At 37.8% G+C, this 12,772-nt stretch overlaps 2 protein-coding genes and 1 non-coding gene across 3 annotated transcripts; all 3 read right to left on the minus strand.

Moving 5' to 3' along the window:
• Positions 1-2,647: 2,647 nt before the first annotated feature.
• LOC130710765 (uncharacterized) lies at positions 2,648-8,880 on the minus strand. Its single transcript, XM_057560118.1, has 3 exons — positions 8,769-8,880; positions 4,376-5,451; positions 2,648-4,312 (listed from the first exon to the last, which is right to left on the minus strand). Exons 1-3 carry the CDS (start codon positions 8,878-8,880, stop codon positions 2,648-2,650), a joined length of 2,853 nt encoding a protein of 950 aa, XP_057416101.1.
• TRNAG-UCC (transfer RNA glycine (anticodon UCC)) lies at positions 7,585-7,656 on the minus strand. Its single transcript has one exon. It is a non-coding gene; the product is annotated as a tRNA-Gly (tRNA).
• On the minus strand, positions 8,730-11,859 carry LOC130714667 (glycine-rich RNA-binding protein 4, mitochondrial). The gene is made up of 4 exons (XM_057564589.1): positions 11,530-11,859; positions 9,474-9,542; positions 9,246-9,352; positions 8,730-9,151 (listed from the first exon to the last, which is right to left on the minus strand). The coding sequence occupies exons 1-4, from the start codon at positions 11,657-11,659 to the stop codon at positions 9,014-9,016; spliced, it is 444 nt and encodes a 147-aa protein (XP_057420572.1). The 5' UTR covers positions 11,660-11,859; the 3' UTR covers positions 8,730-9,013.
• Positions 11,860-12,772: the final 913 nt, after the last annotated feature.

A 12,772-nucleotide genomic window follows, 5' to 3' on the forward strand; every position in this document is an offset into this window, starting at 1 on the left:
CACCCTTTGTGTTTCCTAAGTGGATTCCATCAGTGTTGGGGCTGAGTTTCGGCGCAGAAATCGACACCTCGTCGATCCGCACTCCTTGGAAGCCATCAAACTTCACATGGAACATGGGACTGTTTTGAATCTTCACCCCCTCATCAGCAAGTTGGAGCTCAGGAAGAACCTTATCATCTATCAAGTATCAACAAAGAAAGAAACATTGTTCAGACAATTCAGAACAGAAAAAAGAAGAAGAAAGAGTACATTATAAAGTATAAACAGTTATGCAATAGTTGAGCTGAATTTTGAAGAGTTTACTCACTGTTGGACTCCCACATGGTCCTGATGTAGTTTTCCCATCTGGACCCTGAAATGTCATTTTTTTGCTAGCATTTAGTTTGATGGAATTGAACATCAAATAAATATACATCAATAATGAGGAGAAAGTTAGTAATGGTATCAGTGTTATTTCTGGTCAATGTGAAACTTCTATGTGAAATGATTATTACCCTGTGAGGTTTGCAAGGAAGATCCCACCATTGTTCCCCATTGCCTTCAATGATTCCTGTCCCATTGAGAGTGAATTGATCAAGTCTATAAAACACAAGCCATTGACTTCGGCTATCTGCTTTAGGCCAAGAATCTGGTCCATCTGGTGCCATGAGAGTACCTTCCACCTGCATAAATTTGAACCATGTAAGTAAACTATATAGTAATGTAGGAAAGAAAACTCTACATGTTCATTTGATGTAGGAAATTGGAGAAGCATTCTTACTTGAAATACAAGTCCTGGCTTGCATGGACCAGAAAAAATTGTAGAAGTGATCATAAAACAGTAGTTTTCTGGAGCCAGAACAACCCCTGACTCTTGTTAGAACTGGTAATCTGAATTGCACAGAAAATTCAAGAACAGAATGAGAATTCTCCAGAAAATGGAGAAGAATCTTATTCAGATGAACAGAGAGAGAGATACACGTTTCCTAGAGAGAGAGAACCAACTGAATTCCACAATTCAGTTCCAACAAACTCAACTAACCAGAAAACTGAATAACAAACTCTAACTGACAGCTATTTATAAGCTGTGTTACAATTATTGACTAATGCACTTCCAGTCCCTAATAACTGGATTATTACAAAAGTGACCCCATAACTCACTCACTAACATCAACAGCTTTTCCCTTAGCTGACCTTCTAACATACACATTGACTATAGGCTTTCCCTGGATCCTATCAATACCCCCCCTAAAAGAACCACCTTGTCCTCAAGGGGAAATGAAGGAAACTTGGCCAACATAGAGGAAGCCAACTCCCAAGAATTCTCACAAGCTGGAAGGTCCTTCCAAGCTAGGAGCACTTCCAGCTGTCCTTTAGGATTAATCCTCCAGTCCAACAAATCCTCTGGTTCGACCTCCAACTCATATTCCTCATTCAACATGGGAGGTAGTGGCTGAGGTTTCTGTGTGGGTTGTATAGCTTGTTTTAGCAGAGAAACATGGAAAACTGGGTGAATTTTTGCATGATCTGGTAGAGCTAATTTGTAAGCAACCTCCCCAATCTTCTCAAGGATTTGATAAGGGCCATAATACCTTGCTGCCAGCTTGGCATAAGGTCGGTGAGCCAGGGATTTCAACTTGTAGGGCTGTAACTTGAGATATACCCAATCATTCACAGCAAAAGAAATAGACCTCCTATGCTTATCTGCTTGGACTTTCATCTGATCCTGAGCTTTCAACAAATGTTGTTGAAGAAGTCCCAACAACTCATCTCTGTCCCTCATCAATTTGATGACATCTGCAATCTTGGAGGGTATCACACAACCCTTAATTAGCACAGGGGGTTCCCTGCCATATAAAGCCTGAAATGGAGTCATGCCTGCTGAAATGTGGAAGGTGGTATTGTACCAATACTCTGCCCACAACAAACCTTCCAGCCACCTCTTAGGATTTGGTCCCACAAAACACCTGAGATAAGTTTCCAAACACCTATTTACCACCTCAGTTTGGCCATCAGTTTGAGGGTGGTATGAGGTACTAAACTTCAGTAAAGTGCCAGCCAGTTTGAATAATTCCCTCCAAAAATTGCTAAGAAAAATAGGGTCTCTATCAGTCACAATAGTAGAGGGGAAGCCATGCAATCTGATGATCTCCTTAGTGAAAACCAGAGCTACATCCTTGGCTGTGAAAGGATGACCAAAAACCAAGAAATGAGCATATTTAGTGAGCCGATCAACCACCACCAGAATTGTATCCTTGGCCTTTACTCTTGGGAGACCAGTCACAAAGTCCATAGAAATGTCCTGCCAAACTTGAGAAGGTATTGGTAAGGGTTGTAAAAGACCCGCTGGAGACAATGTAGAATACTTGCTTTTCTGGCACACATCATATTCAGCAATAAATTGTTGTATATCCTTCTTCATGCCTCTCCAATAGACAAAACTGGCAATTCTTTTATAAGTTCTGAACAGCCCTGAATGCCCTCCAATTGGAGTTGTGTGACATTCAGAAATAAGGATGGGAATCCTATTAGATGTTCTGGACAAAACCAACTTCCCTTGGAACCTCAACACCCCTTGCTTGAGCTCATAGCCGGGGTGGGAAGTAGAAGATAAGAGAAGATCTTGCTTGATCTTCAACAGTTTTGCATCTTGATCCACCTCTTGTATTCATTCCTCAGCTTCCTCACTATTAATAAGGGACAAGGCAGAATACATATCCCTTCTAGAGAGAGCATCAGCTACCTTATTCTCATGTCCAGGTTTATACTGGATCTCAAAGTCAAGGCCAATCAATTTGACAGCCCACTTGAACTGATCATCAGTGAATAGCCTCTGATCTGTCAAAAATTTTAAGCTTCTTTGATCAGTTTTAATGACAAAATGCATGCCCATAAGATAGTGTTTCCACCTCTGGACTGCCTGTACTAAGGCCATGAGTTCCCTCTCATAAACTGATTTCTGCTGTGCTCTTAAGGACAACCCTTTACTCCAAAATGCCAAAGGTTTTCCCTCTTGCATTAACACAGCCCCCAACCCCTTACTTGAAGCATCTGTCTCAACAACAAACTGCTTGGAGAAATCTAGAACCGCAAGCAAAGGAAGGTCTACCATAGCAGTCTTAAGTGCATTGAAAGATGTGGTGGCCGCCTCACTCCATTGGAAGCTATCTTTCTTAGTTAAATCAGTCAATGGCTTAGCTAATTTTCCATAATCCCTGACAAACTTTCTGTAATATCCAGTTAATCCCAGAAATCCCCTCAACCCTTTGATGTCTTTAGGGATAGGCCACTGCTGCATGGCTGCAACTTTTTTCTGATCTGCAGCTACTCCCTGTCCTGAGATAATGTGGCCTAAATACTCCAGACTTTGTTGACCAAAACAACACTTTTTCTTGTTAGCCTTCAAAGAATTTTCTTCCAGTACTGTTAACACTTGGTTCAAATGGGCAACATGGTCATGAATGTCTTGGCTGTAGACCAAGATATCATCAAAGAAGACCAGTGCAAACCTCCTTAGGAATGGCTTCAAAACTGTATTCATAAGAGCCTGAAAAGTAGAGGGCGCATTAGTCAGGCCAAAAGGCATAACAAGGAACTCATAGTGGCCCTCATGAGTTCTAAATGCTGTTTTCTCCACATCCTCAGTCCTCATTCTAATCTGGTGGTATCCAGACTTGAGGTCCAACTTAGAAAATATTTTTGCTTCCCCAATCTCATCTAGTAACTCCTCTATGATAGGGATAGGGAACTTGTTAGGTATGGTTATCTTATTCAAAGCCCTATAGTCTACACAAAATCTCCAGCCTCCATCTTTCTTTTTGACCAAGATAATAGGACTTGAATATGGGCTTATGCTTGGTCTGATTACTCCAGCTTGCAGCATGTCTCCCACCAATTTTTCAACCTCAGATTTCTGGAAATGTGGGCACTTGTATGGCCTTAAATTTGGAATCTCAGCCCCTTCCTTCAAGTGGATAGCATGGTCGTGAGATCTTGAAGGGGGTAGTCCCTTAGGGTCTTGGAAGACTTCATCAAATTGCTGTAGGACCCCTAACAATTCCCCTGGTACTGTAATCTCTGGTCTAATGTCTTCCCCTGCATCTGTACAATGGAGGAGTAGGCCCTCTTTCTCTGCTTTCCGAACTTGCATGAAAGCTGCCAATGACAATTGTGTCTTGGTGAGTGATGGATCCCCTGAAATTGTTATCCATTCATCTCCTTGCTTTATGGACAGTACTAACTTCCCAAAGTCAGCCTTCACCTCTCCCAAACTGGCCAACCAATCAAGACCAAGGACTATATCCACTCCTTGAAGGTTGAACAAATAGAAATTCTGGGAAATTTCTATTCTTTGTACAGTGAGTGATAACCCCTCACATTTGCCCTGTCAAACAACCTTGTATCCATCTCCAACCTCTACTGTGTATCTCGAAGTGTTAGTCACTGTAAGTGCCAGCTTAGGAATCAGTTCCTCAGCTATAAAATTGTGAGAGGCTCCACAATCAATCATGACTACCACTGGTTTTCCTTTCATCTGTCCAGCAATCTTCCAAGACTTAGCAGTGGTTAGACCAGCCATGAAATACAGAGATAATTGCAGGGAATTGAAGTGCTCAACTTCTTCTTCCTTATCATCCCCCTCATCCACTTCTTCTTCACCAAGAATGATCATTTTCATCTGTTTGTTTTTACACCTGTGTTCCATGCTATAAGGTTCATCTAACCTAAAGCATAATCTCGTGTCTCTCTTCTCCCTCATTTCATCACTTGTGAGATGTTTGTAATCCCCACTTCTGAAAGTGGTTGTTGCACCCACACCACCAGACACACTACTTCCTACAGTAGGCTCTGTTTTCTTATCCCCATTTCCCTTGGCATCAATGGTAACTACCTTGTTATAAGAGTTACTTCTACTATAACTATTGGGCCTTGTATAGCTGGGATAACTAGATTTATTCAACACTAAATTTTTCTGCTCAATCATAAGAGATTTTTGAATAACAGCAGTTAAGGTAGGTAATTCATAAAGCTTTACCTCCATTTTGACCTCTTCTTTCAGACCATTCAGAAAAATTCCCTTTGCAAAGTCTTGATCAATCTCCTTCAAAGCTCCCACGTACTTCTCAAACTCTTCAACAAATGCCTCCACAGTTCCAGTTTGCTTCAGAGATAGCAATAGCTCAAATGGATTATGTACCATAGCAGATTGAAAACGCCTAATCACTGCTAATTTGAACCCTTCCCATGTTGGATTGGGATTACACCTCTCCCACCATTGAAACCAGCTAAGAGCTTTTCCTTCCAATGCTAGCAATGTGGCTTGCATTCTATCTTCCTCAGACACTCCTCTCAAAGCAAAATACCTCTCCAATTTGTGAGTCCAACCATAAGCATCATCACCTCCGAAAATTGGAATCTCCAATTTCCTCCATCTGTTGCTTCCCTTGTCACGTTCTGGATTGGGATCGATTCCTGTTTCACTTCCAATTCGCGAGTTAGGGTTTCATCCATAGGAGAAATCCCCAATTTCGTTAGCACTGCAAAGAGAGGAGTGGAGTAAACATGTTGAATCTTAAGTCCCACATCGTGAAGGACCCTATCCAACGAGAGTGAATTTGATGTCACGAGCCAAAGCAGCACAATCACGTGAGTCGTGCCTCGCTCGTGCCCTACTGCTCGTACCAAATAGCGGCACTCATATTTTTTTTGGTTGGATCGCAATTATTTATACATTGCTATTAATCTTCTATCACATGGTTTAGCCTTTAAGGGATTGTAGAAAATGAAATGAAAGAAATTCCTCCTGAGTGCCTCAATTGATATAGCATGAGCATATTTATAGGTGCTTGCAGCCCCTTAATACAGAAAATGACGCATACCACTATTATTTAGTAGACTTAAAACATGTGAAACACTGCATCTGCATGTGAACTTAGCTTTTGTGTTATATTTTGTAAGTAAAAATGACCCTTTTTGAAAAATCAAATTCAATAGAAAGACAAAAGGAAAACTTTTTTTTTTTTGTGGTAAAAAGAGACCACGTTTATAACCATCAATATTGAGATCATGTTATGTGGACTGTGGAGTGCACACTGTGTAACATTATCATCATGGATACACTATATATCAATGTGGGTTTGCCTACCAGTCATCAAATAGAGGAAAAATACCAGACATAAATCAATTACTAGTACTAGAAACAGAAAGAGAAATTGATTTAACAAAAAGTTCAGGGTGTCAATTATTAGGGAGAGGAACATCCTACATGATTTTGATGGGTTATTATTGCTCTATCAACATGCTTGTTTGCACTAAACTGGATAAAGTCTTAATAGTCCTTGCAACTAATCATCACTTTAGCTATTACACCTCTCTCTCCCCCTCTATTAAAAAACAGCTAAGATTGTATGTATAGTAGTTTTAGCAGCGGTTTGTGGCGGTTTATAAACCGCAACAAAAATATATCATATTTTATTAAAAAAATAGATGTAGAATGTTTTAGGCTTAAATATGTTGGAGGTCCCTCTAAAATAGGGGTCATTTGGTTAAGGCCCCTACAATTTTTTTTGGGTGGAATAAGTCTCTAATGTGAAAATAATATATAGTGATAAGTCCCTGCCGTGAGGTTCCGTTATATTTTTTATGATTCTGCAAAAGGCGCTGACGTGAATTATATTTTGTGAAAATTATTCAATTAAAGAGGGTGTCACGTAAGTAAATGAGGGTTAAAAAATAAAAGAAATAAAAACCCAAAGTAAAAAACCCAATTACGTTTGGGGATTTTACTTGGGTTTTTTGCTTTGGGTTTTTATTTCTTTTATATTTTAACCCTAATTTACTTACCTGGCACCCTCTTTAATTGAATAATTTTCATAAAATATAATCCATGTCAACGCCGTTTGCAGAATCATCAGAAATTAAACAGAACCTCACGACAAGGGCTTATCGCTATATATTATTTTCACATTAGGGGCTTATTCCACCCAAAAAAATTTGTAGGGGCCTTAACCAAAGGACCCCTATTTTAGGAGGACCTCCAACATATTTAAGCCAATGTTTTATTAGTAATGTGAGTCATTTGTTGAAAGAAAGCGCTACCATTTTTCAAATAGGTTAATACTAGTGAAAGACAAAGAAAATGAAATTGATGTGAGCTTTGGAGTCATCCATCAAACTGTGTCGACGGCAATATTCAATAGCTATAGGATAAAGCTTTGTAGTTGAGGTTGTTGGAGTCCACTATATAAAGTTAAGGTGCTCACTAGGGTGGGCAACTTTGTTTTTGGTCCACCGGTGATTTTGATTAAAATAAAAGTATATTTTGCTAAAGTGAAGGAAATTTAGCAAAAGGTATATAGAGGACAAATAGCAGTTTCCTTTTTTTAGTCTGAATTCATCTTTTCTGCTTTTCAAGCGTGTACACACAAGACCTAACAGCGGAATAAGCTTTAGAGTGTGTTGTGGATGTATCAAATGAAAGGGTACTCTTTATTGAGATAATAAGAAATAAATATCAACCATTAATTAACCATTAATTTGATCTAATAATGGATGGTTAAAAAAATAAATTGCTACATTTGGAAAAATTAAAAGTAAAAATATGAGTGCGTTTGCCGGGAGTCGAACACGGGTCTATTGCTTGGAAGGCAATTATCCTAACCGTTGGACTACAAACGCTTGTCAATTCTAAACTAATTAATTATACATCAATAACTAAAGTTATTTTTGCCTAAATTAAGTTTTGATCAATTTATTCATATGGTAAAATTAAATTTCTTTTACTTCAATCACAAATGAAGCTGAAAACTCTTTTTTCACGTGGTGGTGTTTCTTGTTCTTGTGTGTGTCACGGGCTATGGGAGGAGATTTATTCTATAAAAAATGGATTGTTATTGATTTGATTTGGGATTCTTTCTATTGCAGCTCTTTTTGACTGAGACATTGTGATGAGTACAGCTTATGTGTGAATTGTATTGTAAGGAATAAAACAGATGTCTTATAATTAAATGATCTTGTTCATTAGCTATTACTTTAAGCTTAATAAGTGGTTCATTTGTCTTAATCAATAGTTCTAATTAAACACAATCACGCACCCTGTATTGCCAATAGGTGTTCCAACTTACAAATACATGCACACAGAGCATCTTGACAAACTATATATAAGTATCTATGACTTTTTAACTCACTTTTAATTTAAGAATAAAGTGTGGGTGGAATCACCTCCGGTCAAATGAATGGTTTTATACTATTATTTCTAATATATCCCTCACATAAGAGTTTGTTTGAGTTTGCATGTTTGAGTTTGTAGCGTGGAGAACGCACAGGCCCACCTACTATGTGTTTTAATTCTTTTTTATTAGAAAAATTAGGGGTGATAAGAATCGAATTCTAGATCGCTTAGTTATTGAAGCTTTAATACCACCATGCTAAAGAACCAATTATCCTAAAAGCTTAAATTGTTAAATTGTTAAATTGTTGAATAATTACTAAATGCATGGTCAAAAATCAAACTCAATTTTGCTTTTTCCTGTTGATTATATGGCATAACAGACATTACATAGTGATAACAATTTGATGCTCAAATAGTTCTTTTCCTTGTAAAGTTCATAATTATTAATTTTGACCTATGTAAAAAAATTATTCATTTTCAGTTCTTACAAAATTATGTGCAATTGAATTTTCCTATATTCTCTACGGTCAGGGCTTTATAATGGTTGTCCGATCAAGATCCTATGATTTAGATTTGAGGAGATTGAATATAAACCTAGTATCATATTTTAAATTTAAACCATCCAAACAGACAACTCTAGAGGCTGATTCAAGTTCATGTCCACCAGAACTGGTTTTCAAAAGACACCTTTCAATTTGTGCCACAATGAAAATAACATGAATGATCACCATGAACTACAGTATATCAACAATATTACTAAAATCTAGTGTGCCATCGAGCCTATAGCTATTCTTGTATAAACATGATAGTTGTTGTTTGTTACATAATTTTCTCTTCTACAGCTTTATTCATTCTGAATTTTTATCAGTACCAGCAATCTACCACTTCCTCTTCCTCTGGAATATTCCACTTCTTTGGGGGCCCTGAGGTCTTTATGGGTGCATCAAAATCATCCCAACCCAGTTTTGCAATTTCGACATAGATCGTCCTTCCATAAAAATCCTGTTGACAATGGACCAAAACAAGTTAAAAGGGGACATGTAGTTGTCATGGTTGTTGTTAATCTAAAGGCTAGGCATGACATGAAAATGTGAACCTTTTGATCCATGGTTTCTAGAGCAAGCATGGCAGCGTCTCGACATGTGTATTGAATAAAAGCATACCCCTTAGATCTTTTCGTGTTTGCATCTTTAACCATTTTAACTGCAGTCCACACGAAATGCATGATTCAAGAAGCATGAGTTAAAGTACCAAAAGCCATTATGTAAACTACAAGAGTCCCACATTATTACGAATAATGAGACATTTTCATGTAATTAATTACCTTCAGCTATCTTGCCAAAATTTGAAAATTCCTTCTGCAAAGTAGTCTCACCAGTAGAATATGGTAAATCTGCCTCCAAATAAGAACAAAGTGAAGTAAATGAAGAAATAATGAGCTCCATTGCATGCAGACATTAGAAGGGCTCCACCCAACAATTCATCAAAATTATGTAAAATGAAGCGAAAGTTAAATTCTTTGATCTAATTATATCAGTAAATGATACTTTAGACAAAAAAACTGTTGGTAAATGATATCAGCAAATGATACTTTAAACTGTAAAATGATACTTTAGAGACGTCAATAAAATGATTCTTTTTATCATTGTGCAAGAACCCATTACCATTACAATACAGGACAGGATCAGGAATCCACATAAACAGAGAAAACAAGCATGTAGAACAACAAAATATCAGCTTAAAAAGGCTGTTAAACACCTTTGAATTTTTAATAAATAAGAACGTCTCATTCATCTCCAAAAAAAGACCTAAACATAAATGGAGGCTAATAAAACACAATTATTCTGAAAATGTCCAGATAAAAATTTATGAATGACAAAATTCCAGTTGTGTGCAAGTGGCAACACAAATCAGCAAAGAAAGCCCAGTACACACCTTCATAACAAGAAAGTACATTTGTTTTGAACTGGTATTACTGTAAAATGGTATTCAACGAGGAAACCTCCTTAAGAAGGGAAGAGGAAATGCTGATCAGAGAAGTAGTAGAACAAACAGATTCCAAAAGGATGAAAATGTAGAAAATACAGCAAGAAAATACAAACCAAGGAGAAAATGATCTCTGATCACACTTAAGTCCCTGAAATAATTCCTAAAATTTTGTTCTCCCCCACTCTTTTCCGTCTCCTTAATTCACATTTTTCTTGTACTTTCCCATCATTGCATAATTTCCCTCTCCAATTCCATGCTGCCACACGATACACTTTCCTTCCACCATTTCCTTCATACTAATAACAGCGCTCCTCCCAGTCCTCTCATACTGTTAGATACATACATATGAACTTCCTTGGCACAAGATGTCTGGCAACCAACATTGTACTCCTCATACACAATGGGCAACAATTTTTTTAATTCAAAAATAGGCAATAAAAGTAACTAAGTTAGGAACCACATAGAGACATCCAGTACTATAAACACAAAACCACTCCTTTCCTATGACTCTTGTTATATATCCCATAATCATTGCATAATTGTTCTTTTCCATCATCTCTGCTTGCATGATATCAAGTTAATTAGGAAATAACAAGGAAGAACATTATTGTAACACTTCTGATTTCGTAAGCAAGAAAAACAATGAACATAGCAAAGCAAACTCAAGCAAGAGTCAACATTCACATAAAACAAGTCAGATCATGTTCATAGACATCAAATGGTCATCTTCAAACTTCAATCCTATGGAAAATGGTGGCTTTATTCGTAAAGTTAGCTCTGAAACTTGATTTGGCAGGCACAAAAGATACTCACCAAATCAAATCCTACTATAATGCACTCACTAGAGATTTAATGCAACATCATGTACCTTGCATAATAATCAAGAGACAACTATAAGCAATCATCAAAGACTTCAATCAGTCTGTTTGCCTCACTAATATCCAAACTCAGAAAATAATCACAAATTTATGAGGGCCAGTCTAAAAACCTTATATTTATATCCATCTCAGGAAAATGTAATACAAAATTTGCCTGTTTAATTTCAAAACAAAACCTTTCCCACACCAAATACACTCTACAACTATCCATGTTTCAAGCATTTAATCTTTCAAATACCCATCTTAACCTTAAATCCCCCACGCCACCCACAAGTAAAACAAGAGTCATATAGAATTAAGATTTGACAAGGAAATTCCAACAAATAAATTAACTACCCACATAACCAAATTGCATAGACCTACTAGGGTGGAAGGGATAAAAGGTGCCTATTCTCAAGCGTGTACATGCCCACAAGGCTCAAACAACACAAACACAATTGAAAACGAGATGGGCATGCGTCAAAAGCACAGAGGTGCATGTAAAAGAATATAGAGTTGAGAAATGAGGATTACTTTTAACAACAATTTTGCTTGCAAGAGGGTAGTCAGGTCGCATAGATAACGATGATGATGGCCTGAGCTTCACAAGAGAAGGTTTTGATGTTGAGAAGCAAGGGAACGAAGCCAACGTGCTCATCTCCATTGCCGACAAACCACTTCAAAGTGAACGACACACACAGACTCACACCACCTCGTTCTCCTCGTCCTCGTTTAGGAAAAACAAACTTGCCCTAGTGTCATCCTCCATGGATATTGAGTCTATGTAGCATGTCAATGTTAAAAATCTAAAAATTTGTTACATGAGGATTCAAATACCATGGGGCATAAAGGGTCAAGTACTCAAGTTCTTATCTCTAGGTTGAGTGATTCTTAAGTTGTGCACGTATATAAGTAAAAGAGTATTCATGCGATCATTTTCAATTCTAGTAATATATATTAAGTTGTGCACGTATATAAGTAAAAGAGTATTCAGGCGATCATTTTCAATTCTAGTAATATATATTAAGTTGTGCACGTATATAAGTAAAAGAGTATTCAGGCGAGTGTGGTAAGATCTTTATGCCTCGGGTTGGGTCTCATCTTGGTGATTCAGAGCGGTGAGAAAGAAGGAAGGATAGATTCGTTTGCTTCGTTCAGTGATGTAGTGAGAGAATGTTTGGTTGAAGATAAAAAACACAATGGGGGTTGGAAGGTCGGATCGATGATGATTGTTTGGAAATCCGGATGATAGCGCAATGATCATCAAAGAGGGTCGTTGCAATGGCGTGATTATTGTTTAGTTGGGGGTTTGGTTGATGTTGGATGGAATGGGGTGCTTAGGGGCTTGGTCACGGAGCCTTAGAGGTGTTAGGTTTTGGAGTTTCGGTGAAGATGATGGAAGAATGGGAAGAAGGGTTGAAGATGAAGATGAAGATGAGAGAAGAAGGTGTGGGACAAGAGGTCAAAAGGAAAGGTGTTAGGTTTTGGAGTTTCGATGAAGATGATGAAAGAATGGTAAGAGGGTTGAAGATGAAGATGAGGGAAGAAGGTGTGGGACAAGAGGTCAAAAGGGTGGATTTTAGAGGGAAGAGGAGTAGGGAAGGAGATCAAAGTCACCATGGTTAGAGCAAGAAGTAGTAATAGTGCAAAACAACTAAGCATATTTATCCATTTAATTAAGGGTTAATGATCAAATTAATCCCTATGACCGCCACTAAACGTCATTTTTCCGCCGAGCAACTAAAATCAAACTCACTTACAAATTCATGAACTAATT

Source organism: Lotus japonicus, chromosome 4 (genome assembly GCF_012489685.1).
Source record: "Lotus japonicus ecotype B-129 chromosome 4, LjGifu_v1.2".
Lineage (NCBI taxonomy): Eukaryota > Viridiplantae > Streptophyta > Magnoliopsida > Fabales > Fabaceae > Lotus > Lotus japonicus.